The sequence below is a fragment of the Sciurus vulgaris genome, assembly GCF_902686455.1.
Source record: "Sciurus vulgaris genome assembly, chromosome: 15".
Lineage (NCBI taxonomy): Eukaryota > Metazoa > Chordata > Mammalia > Rodentia > Sciuridae > Sciurus > Sciurus vulgaris.
The window spans coordinates 56538705-56559190 of NC_136476.1; the positions used below are offsets into that span (position 1 = coordinate 56538705).

The following is a 20486-nucleotide window of genomic DNA, read 5'->3' on the forward strand; positions in this document are numbered from 1 at the left end:
GGTGGAGAAGGCCACGTGGAGATGGAGGTAGAGACTGGAGTTATGCAGTCACAAGCCAAGGACTGCCTGGAGTCACCGGCACTGGAAGAGGCAAGCCAGGATTCTCCCCTAGGCCCTCGAAGGGAACGTGCCTGCCTTGATTTTGGACTTCCAGCCTCCAGTGAGAGAGTACATGTCTGTTCTGTGAAGCCGCCGTGTTGTGACTTTTTGTCATGGCAGCTGAAGGAAACTAATACACACCCATGGTGGCTTTGAGAAGGGTGAGTTCCCATGACTGGCACTGTGGAAGCAGGAAGCATGTGATCACTGGTTGGCGAACGCTACTGAGCTGTGTGTGCTCTTTCCAGCCCAGAGAGCCTGTGCTTCCGGAACAGAAGGGGGAGGGGGAGGGCAGGGTGGGATTTTAGCTATAGACCCTAAAGGCCAGGAAGGCCACGGAGGGCACCCCAGACACTCTGGAAGGGAAAGCACACGGACTGTCAAAGCCAGCTTCTGTTGAGGCGATCCAGCTGGGGGCACTGGCTTCACTGGCTGGACAGTCATCTCCCAGCTCTTTTGGAAGTAGGTGGGAGAGAAGCACAAATAGTGAAAACATGGCGACAGATCCAGTTTAAAGATGTCGTATGATTTGCTATCATCTAATTCATGCAGCCTCAGAATCAAGGGACAGGAGGCTGGAAGGATCTTGGGGAGAGCCTAGTTTCACTCTCTTTATTCAATAAGAACTGGGGTTGTCCCCTCAGCAGGCCTTCTGTGACACAGCCCATCCTTCTTAGGGGCTCCCTTACCTCTGTGGGTTTTGTTCCCTGTGGAACAAAGTTCTTTATATGGAGCTGGGGTCTATGAGTGGCGACTTTGCCTTTTCTGATCCGTCTGGGCCATCCACCTCTGGCAGCTCTTCCAGCATTTGGTGACCATGTTCCCTGTGTGTACTCTGCCCAAGTCCAGGACCTCTGGCCAGGCCTCTAGTTCCTGGTCCCACCCTGTAGAGGGTCATCACCCTGAGGGGTCCAGATTGTGGCCAAGTGGTCCTGTAACTCCCACTGGGGCTCAAAAGACCTCTGTGGAAATCATAAGTCTCTGGGACCATCTTTGCCTCGGGTTCCCTAACGCATGCCCTTCTGGTGTGTCCCCTCAAAGGATGCAGGGCCAATCACTAACAGTTCCGTGAGGCAGCAGCACATTTGGGCAGCCCAAGAAACCATAGCTCATTTAACTTTTGGAGACAGCTTCATTCTTGAAGGATTGATCTAGGCTACTCCAGGGTGGGGGTGACCTTTCAAGTCCCTCCTAACACTGAAATTCCACACCTGTGTGATATTGGCTTTGTCTGAGTCTCTGGACTCAAAGACTGGAGGTTACCCGGTAGCCTTTGGCAAGTCATTGAACTTCTCTGAGCCTTACTTTCCTCATCTATAAAATGGGAATGATTTCATTCACCTCCCATAATATAGAGAGGATCCGTTGAACCGTGGACCGTAAGCACATGTTGGAGCTCACAGGTTGAGCCACCCAGTGATGCTGTGAGGCACACTTACTAGTCAGGTGATCTTGGGCAAGACACACAGCCTCAGTGTTCTCACCAGGGAAATGGGGATATTATCTGTACCTCTCTTCTAGGTTGTGGGGTCCGAGAAGATGTGGTCAAAGCCGGGACTGGCAGAAAGTAAGTGCTTAGTCAAAGGGGCTCTATTTTTATGTTGATGAAGGCCCCTAGGAGAGAAAGCCCCCACAGAGCAGTGCCCTCAACGGCCTCCTGCTCAGCACCTACCATGAGAAGCCCCTTGTAGGCGTAGACGATGCCGAGCCAGATGGTCATGTGGGTGTTCTCGCAGTGCTCCAGAAGGGGGCGGATGGAGATGTCCCGGCCTGCTGGGTCCGGCTGTGCAGAGAGAAGACAAAGCCCAGGGACGGGCTGGGTACCTCCAGCAGCTGGGGCCCTATTCAAGGGCCCCTTTCCCTTCTGTGAGCACAGCCAACACCCCCATTCATTCAGGAGGACTCTTGGACTCCACTTTATGTCCCCACCACGTGGGGCTTAGGCCTCACTTGGTGTTGACAGCCTTCTGCGTTGGTGGCAGTTCAACTCTGCATTCCAGTTCTCTGTCCTGTCCAGCTTGAGTTTGAGCTCCTGAGGGTAAGAATGAGGTCGATGCTGTGCCCCTAGGACAAGATGTGCCCCAGAGAAGACACCTGTGACCGCTTGTTGAAAGAGGGAGAGAATTAGGCACCGAATGAGGTCAGGAGGTCCTCAGGTGTCTCTGGGACTAACCCAGGCAGCTGGAGACCCACCATATATTGGCCTGGCCAATCTTGGGGCCTGCCAAGCTCCTCTCAGGAGAACTTCTTGCACCTCCACCATTGTGGAAGCAGTAGTGGCAAACATGTTCCATACCACGTGACCTAAGCTGGGCCAGAACTGATTGGACAAGAGGCAGGCATCTGGATCCAGCCAGCCAATCCCAAGGCTGGTCAGAGATCTGTGAGGTTTCTGATGGAGAGGATCCTACCCAAGCATATTCTCTCTCTCAGGAATTTAACGGTGAAATTTTGGAAGAAAACTAGCCAAATAATGGCAAGAGGAGACAAAGTCCTCTATCTTCTGCACATTTATTTTTTCTGACCTATTTGAGATTATGTGGCAGATATCCTGACCCTTCACTTCTAAATATCTCAGCGTGAATTCCCTAAGAATGAAAACATTCTATTATACAATCACACACACTTACAAAATTCAAGATATTAAATACCTGTACAATATATTATCTAACATATTGACCATTTCTGAATTTCACTAATTGGTCCAATAATATCCTTTAAGGTACTTGTGGTATTTCTGAAGCAGCATCTGTCATAGGGCCGTGTACTACATTTACTTGTTGGGGCTCTCTGTTTTTGCTTAATCTCAAACAATTCCTTGGTGTACTGTGTCATTGATATTTCTGAAGAATTCACATCAGTTATTTTGTAAAATGTCCCTTGGTTTGGGTTTGTCTGAATGTGTTGTTATGATTAGATTCAGGTTATGCATTCTTGGCAGGAATCCTATATGAGTGAAGTCCTTGCCTGAGTGCTTCACATCAGGAACACTTGATGGCACTCTTTCCCATTATTGGTGACCTTAAGTGCGATCACTTGATCAAGGTGATGGCTGCCAGGTCTCTCCACTTGAAAGGTACCATTTCCCCTTTGTAATTAATAAATAATCTGTGGGAGCAAATTTGAGACTGAGTATCCTGTCTCCACAAACCAACTGAAAGGCTTGAGTACCCATTGAGGGTTCCTGAGTCATGTTACTTTTGAAGCCGTGAAATGGTGATTTGCCAACTTATCATCTTATTTGAATACTTCACATTCTACTGCAAACGAGTGCTTTCCTTTCTCCCCGCTTATTTTGAACTCATGGGTTCCTTCTAATTCGATGTCTTGTAATCCACTGCTACCATTGTTAATTTTGATGCTCGCTCAAATATTTCCAGATTTGACTAGTGGAAAACCCCTTTATGCTGCCACCCATGTTTTCCCCCACATTTCTATAATTTTTTGAGCAACTTTTTGCTTCTTGCTATAAGAGCTTCCAGTTCTCTTGGCTCTGTCCTTGTCCCAGCATTGGAATCAGCCATTTCCGTGAGGGGCCCTGGTTCTTTTTCATGCATACTGGTGTTTAGAAACCAAAATCTGGGCACTTGATGTGCTCACTGTTTCCAGGGTGTCATTATTTATTTCTCCTGCCTGTTGGTATCTAATCTATTCTAATCTAACCTAATCTTTCTCCCATCTATATCTGGATAATTACAGATAAGACCATATCACAGAGTTCTTGCTCCTTCTCCATTTCATATTTGCATCTCTCTTCTACCACAGTGAGATCTCTGGCTTCCGATAACATCAAAATATTTTCTCATTTGCTCAATCTTATCAAAGAGTTTCAGTAATGATACACAGGTATACTTAACCACCAACCAATGTTGAAGGTTTCTTTGCAAATCTGTTTGCCTTTGGAATAGATCCCACCAAGGGCATTTTGTCAAAGAACTATGTCAGTAGGTTGTATTCTGCTAGAGTTGTTCTGTCGAGGCCTGGCAGTAAAGGGTGGGCAACCTCAGGATCAATAACTGGGAAGAAGGGACACCTATAATCCTGACTCTTTTGGCATTGCTCTCTAGGCCTGGCCCCTGAGGCAGGCAAGGCCTGGGCTCCTGTGAGTGGGGAGAAAAAGTGTACCTATACGGGAGCAGGAAGATCTGGGGAGGGGTATGTGAGCTCAGGCCATCCTGTAACCAGGTGATCCAGCTGCATGCTCTCTTAGATTTGATTTCCCTTTGGCTGTCTCAAGCCACAGAAGGCCTTGGTTTGGCTTCTTTGGGTTCACAGGTATTAAGTACACACTTGGGTCTTGTGCTAGAGGTGACAGCAGGGTACCCAGAGGACTCTTCAGTGAGAGACACCATAGGGGAAGATGATATCCAGAAACCAAAGTAGAGTAGTCTGGGATAGAAATTTCCCGTCCATGGCAACCCTCACCCCAGAGCTGAGCTGCATTTTACTATGGGTAATGGGGTTTCCTGACGTCCTATCATTGTTTAATTAAGGAGACAGAATGGAGTTGGTCTTAAGGTCAACATTGCCATGGTGTCAGAATCTGGGTCTCTCCAGGGTCTGACAACCACACAGTCATTGGAATACAGTAGCACAGACCCATACGGTCATGCGTGAGTGGCAAACTCATTAATGATGATTGCATCTGTCGTTCTACAGTGAAAGGCAGTAATTTATGATGGACTCTTAGGTTCTCTTAGGAGTAGAGAGGATGGTTCTGGCACACACCAGAATGTGTATGTTCAATGTGACTCAAACTCAGCTCCAGTAAACTGACAATGGTTGTCTGGCTTACATACCTCCGTGACAAGAAGACCCTCCTTCTACTTCTCAGTGAGATGGTTGCATGGTTCTTTTATTGAACCAGAACCTTCTCTCGAACTGACACACATTTCTGTCCATCTTTCCTCTCGGGCTCCCCAGGATAACTTCCAGCTCTCTCTCTGAGTCAGGAAAGGAAGATGCACAAGAAGGGACCCATCACCTGTGCTTTCCTCCACAGGGACCCTGGGCCTACAGCCTGCTCTGCAGAATTGAGCTCAACACTCCAGCACGGTGCTGAGCCTCCTGCCAGCCCCTGCTCTAAGTCTCGGTGGCTCAAAAAGTATCTGTCTTCCCTGGTGAGTCATCTTAGCCCATCAGCTAGCTTTCACAGAGCTGCCACTCACTGGCTTCTTTCCCCTTTAGCTGCCAACATTCCAGCCTGGTTACTTTTTACCTCATTAGCAGCTTCCCCTCCCCCATGGTCCCATCCTGGTCTCCTGCGACCTCTTTGAATTCTGTAATCCCAGTTGGTAACACCTGGCCTTTCAGTTCCCCACCATCCTCAATAACCTGGAGCATGGCCTGGGCTGGGGGGCACAGGGGCAGCGGAGGGCAGCAGCGCAAAGGGCCACCGAGGTATTAGACGGGGGTGTGACCCCAAGACCGCCAGAGCCGCTTCGCCCCCATCACCCCAGTTCTCAAGCACTGTTCCGCAAATAAACCTCCCAGGTCTCCTGGTCATTCGTGTGGCCCTCAGGTTGCCCCATCTCTGCCCTGCAAGACACGGATCCAAGAAGCAGGGTGAGAGCAGTTTCAGGAGCGCCGTGGCTCCTGTCCTCGTGAAGCTGGGGGATGGGGAATCCGTGCATAAAATCAAGCGATTCTTGTCCTGAATCCCAACCCTGGCTGAGCAAGTCGCACCTCTTAATTGATCCAGCCTGATCCTGCTTGGGATGAGGTTCCCCGTGTCTGCGCAGTCACACACACTGAAGCCGGGAAGAGACCCGAGGGCGCGGGTGGGAGCCTCCGCCTGAGCGCTTACGTGGCGTCATTGTCGTGCACCAAGGCACCGCTAGAGGGCACCAAAGAACCGTGCGAAGGCTCCAGCCCGCGCAGGGATTACCCGCGGCTGAGGACACAGCATTACTGTGGTTTAGTGGGGCTGGAAATGGTGAGGCCATTGGCAACATCTGGCGCTACTCTGGAAAGCATTCACTGGCCTTAAACAAGGCCAGATTTCCAAGCATCATTGCCGACCCACTCCACAGCTTCCAGGGCAGCTGGTGAAGGAGGAACTGGAGAGCCCCGGCCCTAATTGGACACTGCATTGGGCCTGCTCCAGCGTGGGCTGTCCATCCAGCCCAGGCCAGCCAGTACAGGGCACCAACCCTGCAGATGGCATGCTGGGATCTCACGGCAGGGCCTGAGTCTCCATTTCAGGCCCACCTCTCTTTTCAATTGCGACGACTGCTTTTCCACTCTCTTAAGCATGCTTCTCTTGCTTGGGATGACTGGCCTTCAGGGACTTCCAGCGGGCTTGTTTCTCTCCTTTATTTTTCCTTGTTTCTCACCTGGGCAATTATCTAAGTAATTATTCATTTAATTCACAATTATTAAGCACTACCATTTGCCAAGACTTGTGTGAGCACAGGGAAGAGTCCTGTCCTCATGGGTCTCCCATTCCAGTAAGATTAGGATGGCTTCATGAGAAGTGGCCTCAGAGGGGAGTAGGTTGGCCTCGCTCTGTGACAGCAGCCATAAGGACCCTGAGGATTGCCTTGTCATGAGTGAAAGCTGCATTGGTTGCCAGGGTCATAATTTTATTCACACTATCTTGTTGAAGACATCTAAGACTTCTACACGGTGTTATGCCCATTTAACAGATGAAGAAACCGAGGCACAGGGAAGCTAAGTAACTTGTCCAGAATCTCCAGTTAATGTCTCAGAGCTGAGGTGAAATCAGGCCTGTCTCATTTCCAAACCAGTGCTTTACCTTGTCTCTCCAAAGCACTGGGTCTGGTTCCAAGGAGTGTGGCTATAAACCTGCTTTGTGAACTGTGAGGTGCCATACTCCAGGTAAGAGTGACTTAATTGTTGAGCATTCCAGAGTAGCCTTCCTGAAGCCCTGGATCCCTGTAAAAGCTGTACTCCAGGGCTGCAGTCTCAACTCTAGCTGAGAAAATGCTCTTCCTGCCTGGCAGGGTGCTCTGCCCAGTAGAAAGGCTGGGCCTGTTTTGTGATGGCCTGAGGGTGGACGTGCTCGCACCTGGCTCCTGTTCTGGCACTGCTCAGTGGGAGGCAGGCAGAAGCTGCCTGGGAAAGCCTTTCTCATCTGTGCCGTGAAAGATGAGCAGCTGGCCTGAGAGTCCCTGTGCAGAGTGCAGTTCTTCACAAAGTAGGTCAGTGCCCCTGCAAGTGTCCTGTATTGTCAAGTTGCACAGTGGACAGACAGCAGGTCGGGGAATAGGTGGAGGTGTGGTCAAAGCCTGGTCAGGCTACCTACTTCCTGGGTGACCTTGAGCAAGCCCTTCTCCAGACCTCAGTTTTCCATTTGCAAAGTGGGCCCATAGCTTAATTTATAGCGTAGTTGATATGAGCGTGGATCAGTGGGGGAGGACAGTATTCGTCCGACATTTAGTCATTTAAAATGGACTCATCCTGCATTTTTCATGTGCCTACGGTGTGTCACGCACCACCTCAGGTCCTGGCGTATAAGACCAGTACAATGCTTGGCCCCTCGGAGCGCACGTCCTAGTGGACTCAGATGTTCAGCCAACCACAGAACAGCTGTAACGCAAGTGATGGAGAACTCCAGCGTCCCTTGGAGCCTTGGTGGGGGCCCTGCTTTGGGTCAGCTGGTCTGGAAAGGCCTTTGAGGTGGTGGCATTCCTCTGAGGCTCAAGGATGTGGAAACCTAGGGAAGAGAATTCCTGGTAGAAGGTCCAGGACCTAAAGAGGCAAGGACGTTCGTGTGCATCAGGAAGCAGAAGGAGCAGGTGTGGCGGGGCATCACAGTCAGGGCAGCGCGGGGTCTCCCTGGATGATGTGCACACAGGTCACCCAGAAGCTTGGGAGGATGCAGATGCAGGACAGTGGGCCTGGGTGGGGCCTGGGAAGCTGCACCTCTAAGCAGCTCCCAGGGGGCACAACACTGCTGGTCCCTGGACAGTCCTTTGGCAGCAAGGCCTTTCAAGGATGTTAAACTATGGGGTCCTCAGAGTGGACATCCTCTGGTTAAGGAGGGTTCCCCGAGTCCCTTGCATACCTGTGACACAGAGGGCTGGGACTCTGACACTGGGCCAGACCTGACACCCCCATGTCCTGTGGGGAGTTAGGCCCGGGCACTTGGGGCTGGGCTGGGGTTCAGGCAGGGGCAGGGAGGCCTTCACAGGGATGCCTGCAGGGTGCCACATGCCACTCACATCACGGGGCTCTTGGATGGGTCGCTCAGGCTTTTCCTACATGTGGGTGGCCAGGTTCCTGGGCCTGGCCAGGGCTCCTTTTAGGTGGGTGTTGGGGTGGGGCGGTGGGGGTTCCACCTTCTGCACAGCTCCCGGGAGCTGCCTTATAGAACTTTCTCCCTGGGCCATTTTCTTTTTAATTCCAAAGTACTTGGCAAGATTGGTGGTTTTTTCTGCCTGGGGGTGAATGTGTGTGTGTGAGTGTGTATGTGTGTGTGTATGTGTGTGTGTCTAACCTTTCTGGGCTGCATATCAGATCCTGAGACAGCTGTTCTCCGGAGGGCAGGTGAGTGGACTCTGCCTCTTTTGTGGGGGATGAAAGATTCCATCAAGGAAGCCCCAGCGGGGCAGGGAAAGAGCGTAGGTTCCATTCCCACGTCCATGGCCTGCTGGCTGTGTGACTTTGAACACATCTCGAAGCCTCTCTGAGCTGTGACTTCCTCATTTCCAACATCCCAGGGCTGGCAAGGCACTGAGGGAGGTAACCGGTGTGTTCCTAGCCTGCAGAGGCTGGAAAGCCCGCTCCCGATATGTCACCCGTCATTATTATCTCCAACTGCAGAGAGTCATGGAGTGCTGGAGCTGGGGGAACCTTCCAGATCCCGCAGGGCTGGACTGCTTATCTCAACAGCAGCAGCCCGCGTCTCTAAGGCAGCAAAGCTAGAAACTGTCATTTCAAGGTAAGAATTTCTTTTTGAACGTTTGATTACAGGTTTGGGCAATTTTTTTTTTTTTTTTTTTTCCAGAATCACAAATCTGGAAGGGACCAGGGGCTCTCGGGGGGCACTTTGGGTAGGGTTTCCTTTGGAGGGGCAGAGTGTGGTTCTTTACTGTGTGGGGCACACAGAGCCTGCCAGACCCTGGGCACTCAATGCCACAGATGTCCTCGAGTCTCAGTGACAGCCAAATCTCCCTCCTCTGGCTCCCTAATTCCAAACACTAAGGGGCTTATGCACTAATCCAATCCCTCTTTTTAGACACGGAGAAACTGAGGCCAAAAAGGATTCATAGCAACGGGTGGTGCAGTGCCCTGGCCTCCGTTCTCTGCCCTAAGTGCTGGAGGAACAGCCCGAGCAAAGGCACCAGCCATCCGTGTTCAGGAAGCAGTGTGCAAGAGGTGGAGGGTGGCAGGGGACCTGTCTGAGTCAGCAGGTCCCCTGCCATGTCCCATTCTGAGAGGCATCGCTGGTTGGACTGAAATGTGACTGGGTGTCCTGGAAGGCCCATAGCCAGGGCGGGGCAAGTCGAGGGCGGAAGGCTGACAGCAGCCAGTCCTGACCCTGTGGTGGCCTTCTCAGCCCCACATGCTTCACAGCCTGTGCTCTCTGATTTTGACCTCAGGGGACTATGGTGAAGGAGCCAGGAATTTTATACCTGTGTTACAGGGGAGGAAACTGAGGCTCAGAAAGAACAAGAGACTTGCTCAAGGAGCCACAGCGAGTCAGAAGCAAGGTCCGAGCCAGACAGCTTTCCCACAGAGCAGGCGGGGCCAGCTCAGCTTTTCTCCTTCCTTGTGCCCTGGACAGGCTCCCCACTAAGGAGGAGCTACCACAGGGGCACCCCTCTGCTCCGCCCGGCCTACTGAGACCTCTGGGGAAGCCTGGGGAGCAGGAGAGCTCACAAGTGCTGCCGCTGAGCCCACAGCCATGGCTCAGCATTCTTTACCATGGGTGCTTCCTGAGGCCACGCACCCTAGGCACCTGGGAGTCTGCAGTGCCCAGCATGAGGTGCGCTCTTCAGTGAGCTTGCTGGGTCCTCTGCCCAGATGCACCCTCCCGGTATGCGATGGTGACGATGGCAGGGAGGGACGTAGCGTGTTGGAAGTGGAGCTCTTCTTAGGTGCTGGAGGCTTCCCATGCTCCAGGGAGGAGGGAGAGGCAGGCAACCCCAGAGGGGTGTGATCTGCAGATGTGGGTTCCCTGACCTCCATGCGTTTAGACATCATCTCCAGTATTGGGACCCAGGTGACTTCCAAGGAACACCCAGATTCCTGGCTTCCCAGCATGAGTCCCCCAGCAGCTCCTGTCCTGCCTTTGCACACAGCCACGTTCCTGAGCCGGCGCGTCTGCTGCCGTCCCACACTCAGGCCACTTGTCCTACACGTCCCCTGTGTGGCCTTCACAGGCCCTGGTGTCTCTGTCCTTGTTCCAGAATCAAGTGAATGCTTGGAGGAGTGTTCACGTCTAAGGCAATTTTCCAAGTGAGCAAGACCAACAGCAACTGATCTCTCTGAAGGTGGTGGAAGAGCTGGGCGCGGCTAAGAGCAGCTGAAGTCGGTGGACAGGGGTGCAAAGAACATTCTGCCGCCGGCCGCCAGGTGAGGGTCTCCTGCAGGGAGCCCACACCTATGGGGACTCCACAGCACCATGGAAGCAGGTGCTTTTTGGAAGCTCCATGCTGGTGACTCTGAGAACCAGGAAGCGCCTAGGGCAGGAGCCTATGGGAAAGATCTGGAAAGGGCTGCAGGTTCAGGACAGCCCCAGGCCTTGGCTGTGGGGGCTTGAGGCGAACCTTCCCAGGAGGCCCTGAGGACATAGGGTTATGGAGCCACCCACGCATTTCCTGATTTTTGTCGAAGCAGCATTACTGAATGGAAAGGTCTGAGTGGAAAGGGGGGCTCACTGACCTTTGGAAGGCAGGTCCCTCCCCTCGAAGGCCCCCTCAAGGGCCAACGTTTGGTGATTCCAAGGTGGCAAGCAGACATTCCCAGGCTCTGTTGCCCCACCCTCACCCCCCAATTTGTCAGAAATCAGCAGGATGCGTTTTTGGGGTCCTGTGGGTGTGACCCTGTCCTGCAGCCCAGGGACAAGGCTGGCCCACAGCTGACAGGGTGTGCAGGTGCAGGCAGAGCCCACTGCAGTTAGATGCAGCACAGCAACAGAGGGGACAGAGAAGGACAAAGAGGCTGGAGAGAGACTTGGGTCCTTCACACACTGACCCTGTGCAGCAGGAGTCTGAGATGATATGAATTAAACCCTGGGAATAAATAGAATTGCAAGTATGACAGAGGAACAATCATGTGGCTTCTGCCTAGCTCTCACTGGAAACGAGGGAAGGAGAAAACAGCACCTGTTTGCTCTGCTGATCACCCTCCCTCTCCTGCATTCCCAGCCCGCTCCCCAGTGCCATGGCCAGGGCTGCTCTAAACTCCTCGCAGCCTCTTAGTCTCTGCTTCCCTCTCTTTCCCCTTCTGTGGTCTTCCTGAGAAGGGAGTCTCAGCTGATTCTTTACCTCCTGCTAGTCTCCAGCCCAGCTTCCTGTGTCTCTGTCCCTCTGCATGCCCCCATGCCATGGATGGCTCCCCCTCATCTCCAGAGAGCGCCGATGGGTGAAATGCAGGGCCCCTCTTTGGTCCTCATGTGTTCGCTGCCTCCCGTCCAGCCCTGCTCCGCCCCTCCCCCTCCTGCGTCCTTCCCAGCATCCTCCACTGTCTGCACCGCCTCCTGCAGTGGGTGGGCACCCCCAGCTTAGCATCACCCCATCTGAACTCGCCATTCTCCCCCTCCACCTGCTCTTCCTCCAGGGCGTGCGAGGAACTGCTGTCCACCAGATGAGACGGAACCCTGGCCTCTCCTCGGCCTTTCTCTTTCCTTCACATCCACCCCAGCGCCCTCCATCTGGCCACCTGTGGAGGACTAGGGTGCCCACCTGGCAGAGGTCTCTCTCTGCACCTCCCTCTGCCCTAGGCTCCTGCAATCCTTCCCAGCGTTACCTTCTGGCCTCCCTGTACCCAGCTCCTCCTCCGTGGGCCCTGCGATGCCATTCCCAACAGCTTCCCAAACCTCAGAAGCACATCCAGACTCACAATCCCTCGTCCAGGCCTCTGTGATCAGACCCCATCTACCCACCCAGGCTGGTCCCACTGTGGTGCCTGGTGCCATGAACGGCCACTGGCCTTGCATCTGGAAAGAGCCGTTGCCAGCTCATGCCAAGCCCTGGGTTTTCCTCTGAGAATGCTGGAGTCACCCGCTTCCAGGGCTGTTCTGAGTATTTAAGCAAGAGCACCCTAAGACAAAAGACTACAAAGCCAAGACACAAACATGCCCCACGGTAACGCGGGCGAGAACAATACAGTCATTTCATTTTCCTGTTGTCATTCAGGGAGGCAAGTGTATTGGGAGCCACAAAAGTGCAATGTTGCAAAGACAGTTCCAAAATAGGACGTTGTAAATGCTGCCGCTGCCACTGCAGGCGTGCGTGGGAGTCCCTGGGTGGCAGCAGGCACGGAAGAGTGTGCGGCCCCTTCCCACGCTTCAGGGGGACTTGGTTTTCTGGCCAGTTGCTTTCCTGCCCTGCCAGGGCTTTGTCCTCCATCCTGGGGACAGAGTTACCAGTGATGCTGTGACATGCCAATGTCATTATACCGTAAAGCTGTTGTCAATTCATCTCACACATGTCCTCTGGCAATAAATACATAGAAAAGAACGTAAAGATAACACACATCTGTTTCTGGGTAGCACCATTCTACTGTGTAGACTACACCCAGGGCTCCTCCAGCCTTTCTTTGCCTACTCCTAGCGAGGCGACGCTCACCACCTCAGGAAGGAAGAAGCCCAGTTCGTGCTGGGTGCCATGGCTCATGCCGATAGTCCCAGCGACTCAGGAGGCCGAGGCAGGTGGATCGCAAGTTCAAAGCCAGCCTCAGCAACTTAGTGAGGCCTCAGCAATTTAGTGAGACCCTGCCTCAAAATAAAAATAGAAAGAGCTGGGGATGTGGCTCAGTGGTTAAGAACCTTTGGGTTAAATCTCCGGTACCAGCCTTCTCCCCCCAAAATGCCCAGTTCATGGGCGGTCAGACAAGACTTAAACAGGAAACTTCCTTCTCATCCTAAGTTGCAACCTGTGTCCTGGGAATTTCCCCGGCTGGTCTCAGCCCTGCGCTCTGGGCCTCCTCCCTGGACGCCAGGACGGCTCCTCTGAGTTAGACAGGGATGTGGCCTCTGAGCCTCCTCTCTTGGGGCCATGCCAACTCCACTCACACGGCAGTTTCTTATTCTTTCCTCTCCTTGCTGCCCTGGGCCTCATCACATCTCCACAGGGTCTGGGGTTGGGACTGCTGCTTCCTCCCACCCCTCTGGCTATTCCCAGAACTGGCATTAGTCACACAGCAGCCTAGCCACACCACGGAGCCTGGCAGTCCACACTGTCAATGTCCATGTTTAGGGAATATGTGGTCTTGAAACACACTCACACACTCACAGTTCCACAGGAAAGTTCCACACACACACATGCACGCACACACGCACACATGCACACCCCTCTGGTGTTCCTCAGAGACCTGAGCACCGTGCATCTCCTGATCCAGAATCCCTGACTACTTTCCTCTGCAGCCCAGGAGCAATGCCCCCAGGGGTCTCCCTGTCATCCGTCATGACCTCTCCGTGTCTCTTTTTCCAGTCAGGGTGTGCCACTGAGCGGACAGTTCCAGAAATAGGCCACTGAAGGCTACTGGCGAGTGGCCTTAATGATCTGGGGACAAAATAATTAAAAGACCCATGTGAGGAGGAGCGGGCATTGCAGAGGAAGGACGGCGCTGGAGAAGATCAGGGGTGTGGGTGTGAGGGAGGCTAAAGTCCAGCATTGTTTCCTTGAACCAAAAAGAGGTGGCATGGTTTTGGCCCAGCCAAAGAAATAAAAGGCACTCACAGTTAACTTGGCCTTTTCCACCTGTTTTCTCACAGGCCCCTGGGGAACTGAGCTCGGAGGGGCTAAGGGGACTGACCGGAGGGAGTGGAGACAGCAGCAGAGACTGGAGCTCACCATCGTCCTGTCTGCTCACCCGCAGTCCTCGTTGTCTTAAAATTGGAAAATCAGTGTCACTGAGGCCCCATAACAGTCTGGCCAATGGCCCCAGGGGGAAGTGTCATTCGACTTTTCTGGGCTGAAGTGCAGAAGGGCTGTTGCAAGGCCTGGGTGCTCTTCACCTTGTGGTCCAGACCCCAGGTGGCCTCATGGAAGCCAGTGGTCCTGGAGAACCCAAGGACCTGGCCTTTTTGCATTTAGCTGCTGAGACTCAGGGGCACAGCGGAGCTGAGCCCGACCAACCGGCACAGAGGGCGGTTACGTTTGCTGCTGTTATGAACCAGGCACCGTGCTAAGCTCTTTGCACGTCACCTCATCTGATCCGTCAGGAAAGTTCCACAGTTGTCCTTGGTATCCATGGGGGGTTGGCTCTAGGACCCCCTGCAGATGGCAAGCCTGTGGCTGCTCAGGTTCACTGTATAAAGGATGCAGTGTGTTTGCGTCGCTCACACGATCCTCCCCACACATGACCTCATCTCCAGAAGACTTATGATACTTCCTGTAAGTGCTATGTCAACAGCTGTTATGCTGTATTATTTAGGGAACAATGAGGGGAAAAAAACCTGCACACATTCAGTAGAGATGCAATTTGTTTTTTTTTCTGAATATTCTCCATCCATGATTGTTTGAATTTGCGCAGGTGGAACAGAGAACAGGGGCCTGACTGTATTCCCCCTGTGCTACATGGGGAAACAGAGGCACAGAGAAGAGAAATCATTTGCTCAGGGGCCCAGAGCCACTCGGGTGTGGACCTGGCAGTGGAAGCTGGGTCTTCGTGTGACTGGAAAGGCTGGAAGAGTCCCAGGGACGACAGGCACAGGTGACTATTGTGTTCCAGCACCCTGTTGGGCTAAGTGCTTCCCGGAGGATGAGGACTGTGCGCATGGCTTTCTCATTCAGATTTGATGCCTGAGTAAAATCCTTGTGTGATGATTTATTATAGCAACACCGATTTTCCAATTTTAAGACAACAATGCTGTTGGAGATAAAATGGAAAGGAAACGGGGAGAACGCCCAGACCTGGGTCTGGAGCCTCACTGTGTCTTGCTTGAGCTATTCAGTGCCCCCGCCACCAGTGTCCCCTGCCCCACCACTCCACAGCCCGGGCATGTCCCGGGACTCCCAACAGGCTCGCCACCCTTCAGTAGCGCCTTCTAGACTCCCTGCCTCTGCATGTGTAAATATGAACAGGCTACATGGCCAAAGGGTCCCAGGGCCAAAGAAATTTTGGAAATGCTAATGACATTTTTTTTTTTTTTACTATTAAAAGTGAAAATTCCATTTACTAATTAAAAAAAAATTAAACTAAAGAGCTTTCTAGAGCTTTTAATATACTAAAAGTCCACTCTACATTTCCAAGAGGCAGATACATATTTTCCAGGTTGCTTTGGACCATGGACTTCCCATTCTCTTTTATTGTGGGTCACCTAATAGGATTAGTGTTCTAGGCCATGGATTTTGGGAAGATGTTGCTTTTGGACTCCAGTCTGAACTTCTCAGCTTAGTATTTGAGGCCTCCTGGGATCTGGTTCCAGACCACCCTCCGGCTTCAGGCCCCTGTCCCTGTCCACCCCCGGGTTCCAGTCCTCCTCCCCTCTCCCCCACATCTCTTGGCATTTATCATGTTGCTCAGAGCAAGGCCGTGGGGTTCTCTGAGCCCGACCCGGGAGAAGACAGGGATTGGGGGACAACGTCAGGAATGTAACAATGCAGCCCCTGTTCGGGAGAATGTTAAAAACACTCTACTAGTGACGTGGCCGAGATGAAAAAGGGATGAACAGTTGCGAGACTAATTGAAAACCATGTGTTTACCAAGGCTCAAAGAATTCCTTTTAGAAATGGGAGCCGGGCCTGCGTGTGCCAACCAACGTGGCAAAATGGGCGCACGCTGGAAACAAAAAGCACCGAGATACGCTGGGCAGAACCAAAGATATCGACGTAATTAATAAAGTAATTAACATGCACAGGAAATGCGGAGGCTGCCAGGAGGCTGATAAGAGAGGGTTATTAAAAGAGAATGAGCCATGTAGCAGGGAAGTGAAATTAAGCTTGGCATTTCTTTTTTCTCCTGGACCCCCAAAATACCCGAGTAATAAATAGGTCCTGACTTACCACAGAAATACCAATGAGGCTGGGGCCAGAGTTTGCAGCTGAACCCTCCCCGGCCAAATAAACACATCCATCAATCAATTAATCAGCTGGCCAGTCACCGAGGAGGTGGGGAAGCCCGTCAGGCCAGGGGATGCTCCAGCCCTTCCCGGTGGCATGGTTGATGGCAAGGTGGCCTTGGGCCCAGCTGCCCAGGCTCTGGTCTCAACTCTGTCACTTATAAATGATATGATCAAGTGGCGGTCACTTGGCCTCACTGTTGCCATCTGCAAAATGGTCCCAAACATGGTACCTGCCTCATAGGACTGAGGATGGAATAGATTGATGTGTATGAAGACCCTGGACCCAGTGCCAGGCCTGAGGAAAGGGCTCCAACAGGGTTGTCTGTGACTGCTGCTGTCCACACAAGGCACACACTCAGGAAGAAGCTTCCTGGACGCTAAGCGCACGCGATGCTCCAAATGGTACATCAAGAAAGGGAGACCCGGCCCGGTGCTGTGCTGCACGTCTGTAATCCCAGCGGCCAGGAGGCTGAGGCAGGAGGATCGCGAGTTCAAAGCCAGCCTCAGCAACTTAGTGAGGCCCTAAGCAACTCAGAGAGACCCTGTCTACCAAAAAGGGCTGGGGATGGGCTCAGTGGTTAAGCACCCCTGGGTTTAATCCTCCCCCAAGAGAAAGGGAGACCCCAGGGGCTTTCTCTGCACCCTCCCGTGGTGGGTCAGCAAGGTGTTCCAGGGAAGAACAGGAGGTGCAAACAGTCGCGGAACTGATGCTGAGACTTTGGGAGGCCTGTGCCTCAGCATCCCCATGAGTTTCCATGTCTCTATTCAGCTTCTGAGAGTCTATAACTAGACACTAGTATGCATGAGCTTCCGCTGTGAAGAGAGGACGCCACTCTCCTCCGGGCTGCTTGGCGTCCTCCTCCTCTGCTGGCTCTATTCCTGCCCCTGGTCCACTGGGCCCTCGGGATGGGAGATGCAGAGTTCCTGGGCTCCTGCGGAGTTACCATCCACAGGTCACCCGGCCAAGCCCCGAGCTGGGCCGCCCGTCTCACCAGCAGGCTGCTTCTCCCAGCCCCTCTGGGCTCACAGTTGTAACCCCAGCCCGTCCCTCTCAGAGAGGTGCCCCCTCCACTTCTCTCCTTTTCTTGCTCAGAAAGCTGAACTGCACTCTTCTCCAGGAATCAGCAACTGCTAACTGCTGGATCTGCTCCCTCTCCTCGGCCACACACACGCACACACACACACAGGCACACACACACAGACACGCACACTCCCCCATAAACCATCTGAAAGTAAACTGCAGAATCCATGCCGCTGCAGCATGAACGAGCACACTGTCCTACATGACCACAATATCATCATCCCTGAGAAAAGTGACGAGAATCTATAATGCTACCTGGTAAGCAGATTGCCTTAATAAGGAACTCATCACGTCTCACTGCTGACGTTCTTTTATGGCCCTCAGTGCCTCCAAGTTAAAGCCCAAGCTCAGCCCAGCCCTGCATCTGGTTGTACCCACAAAAGCCAGATCTGACTAATTCTTGAACTCTTCCCCAGACATACCCCCCACTTCCCTGTTGAAGGTGTTTCATTGACTTGGAATACCTACTCTTGAGGCTGTCCTGCCATTTGAAGCTTAGCTAGAATTCTCTGTGGTCCACGAAGTCTTCTAAGATCTTTCAAGTTGGGATGCATCTATCTTTTCACATCTCCCAAACGTGTGGAGAGCTAGTGGGATGACATAGTTCATACATGGGACAGGGCAGAGACAAAAGAATCACAGAGATATGGAACAGATTCTTGATCCAACTGTGCCTGAAGCTCGCTTTACTTCTAGACCTTCTGAGGCATAAACTGGCATAAACAATAGAGGGAAGATATTGGCATCCTCTTAGATGTTGTAACTAAAAACATCTAACAGACTGTACAGGGATTAGGGCTAAGTCTTCTAAAGTTGAAGCAACAGTTGAAAATTGTAGCGCATCAGGCTCCCATGCTGGGTACTTGCTGTTGGTCCAGAGCATTGCGTCCTCTCTCTATCCTTGCTTTGACTCTCTCTTTACCTGGAAAGTGCCTATATATGTTCCATTTAAAAATTTTTTAGTCTTCTTTTTAAATATCAAGATAAAATTCACCATTTTAACCATCTTAAGCGTGGAATTCAGTGGTTTTAAAACACATTCACAATGTTGTACAACTATCGCTATCATCTTATTATAATTTCCATCATCCCCCCAAACCATCCCCCAGCCTCTGCCAGTTTCCTCTACTGGCTGCCGCCTTTGTGGACATGCCTGTCCCCAGCATTTTATATAAATGGAATCACACTGCACAGGCCTCCTGTGTGCAGGGGGTGGCCTGGGTCAGCACTCGGTTCCTTTTGCGACGGTATTATAGGCCGGGGTCTTGGTGGCACGTTCTGCACACCTGCGGGTCAGCCGATGGCCACGCAGCTGCTTTCCCTTTGGGTGGTGAGCAGGCTGCGAACGCTGGGGCGCCTGCTCTCCGGTGGGGCTCGGTTCTCCTGTCTCCCGGGTCCGCGGCTACCTCGGATGGGGTCACCGGGGCGTCGCTGCCTCGCTCCTTTACTAAGGCAAGGCTGAACTGTTCTGCAGAGCTCCTGTTTTCCATAGCCAAACCGTGCCTGTCCTTTTGCCCCACCGCCCGCCATGCTTTTTCTTTTTCTCCCGGCAGGATGATGAGCCACCTCCTCCTTGCTCCTGCAGGCGCGGGGCGGAGCTATTTCAGCACTGACACCTACACTGACATTTTCCATGAACTGCTCAGTCCCTGGCCTGGGGGAGCCCTGGGAGCAGGGGCTGCGCCAACCCATGGCTGTGCCCCAGCCTCTGGCACAGAGCGCGTGGCAGCAGGTGTGGGTTTGGCACGTGAATGAATGACACTTGTCTCTGGTGACCACGTGGTGCAGCTGAGCCTCAGGAGGGCTTCTCTGGGACAGAGGATGGGCTGTGTGGAGCATCTCCTGGGTGTGTGGGCCCCAGAGCATGGCCGGTGGGGAGTGAGGGAGGCATGAGAAGGTGCGCAGGGGGCTCATGTGTGCTGCTGCAGCCCTGTGTTCAAGTTCAGAGGCAGCCTCGGGAGGACTCCCCGAGACAGGTCCACCCCGGCTCATGCAGAGCAAGGGCAGGTGAGGACCATAAATGTGGACCAGAAAAAGCCAGGAGGCTGCCCAGAGACAGGTGCTGGGGATAACCAAGGAGAGAGGCCGCACAGGGGGAAGGGCTCTGGGCTTCTAAAGCACCTTGCTCTCTGCCGCTCATGGCCATCTGCACCGAGCAGGGGAGAGAGCCCAGGTCAGGGGAGCGGTAGGCCTGGCTTCTCCCCGAGAAGCCCCACTTGTCACCTGAGCCCTTGGGGTGCTCACTTGCAAAATGGGAACGGAAAGCCCTGCAGCAGAGGGACCGCAGGACGCCAGAGAGGAAGTCAGTGGAAGGGCACTGGAAGGTGTAAGTCCGCCCCACGTTGCTCCTAGTGCATCGCTCCTCAGGACCCCACCCAGAGGCTGCTGGTTGTGTCATTGCCTTCTAGAGTCAGGAAATTCTGGGTCAGAGAGTAGAAACGGAAGTCATATGGATGGAGCTCCTTCTAGGTGCCAGGCCCAGGACTGGGCTCTGGAACATGTTCTTAAGTTAAAGCTCACAGCAAACCTACCAGGGAGGAATAATCTTTTCCTTAGGGGCACCGGGGCTCAGAAAGGGCAGGTTATTCACCCAAGGTCACCCAGCGGGCAGAATGTGGGGCAAAAGCTCCCGTGAAAGTGTTCACTCTGCCCCCGGAGCCTGGGCTGGCGAATGCGTTCATTTCCTTGGCACGTGAACGCGTTTCCAGAAGGCTGCCGTATACTTTTAATAATTGGCCGGAGCAGACACTCTCGGCGGCTGGCTTGCTGTCTGCTGTGAGACAGATAAGAAAGCAAAACCCGAGCGGACACAGGAAAATCCTCCGCGCCCGCAGCAGAAGGCTCTCCGACCCGAGTACCTTTCTTGCTGTAATTCTCTGAGCCTGTGTCTGACTCATGTAAGAAAATGACTTCCTGGGTGAAATATTAAGCACGGCGCGCTCGTCCCCAGCCTCGCTCCGGCGGCTCCGACGGGAACGGCTTAGAGGAGGAGCTCTGAGCAGGGGCCGGGGTCACATTCAGTTCGTCTGAGGTTCCTGAGCCAGGAACACGCTGGGGCTGGGCTCAGGGGGCCAGTGACAGTGAGTCAGAGGCAAGAAAATGACGACA

At 53.0% G+C, this 20486-nt stretch overlaps 1 protein-coding gene across 1 annotated transcript in view; it reads right to left on the reverse strand.

Annotated features, from left to right (window-relative positions):
• GABBR2 (gamma-aminobutyric acid type B receptor subunit 2) overlaps positions 1–20486 on the reverse strand; it is a 347122-nt gene that overhangs the window by 17226 nt on the left and 309410 nt on the right. Inside the window, exon 14 of the mRNA XM_079112233.1 lies at positions 1772–1882. Within this exon, the coding sequence (XP_078968359.1) occupies positions 1772–1882 (111 nt within the window). The remainder of the gene's footprint in view (positions 1–1771; positions 1883–20486) is intronic.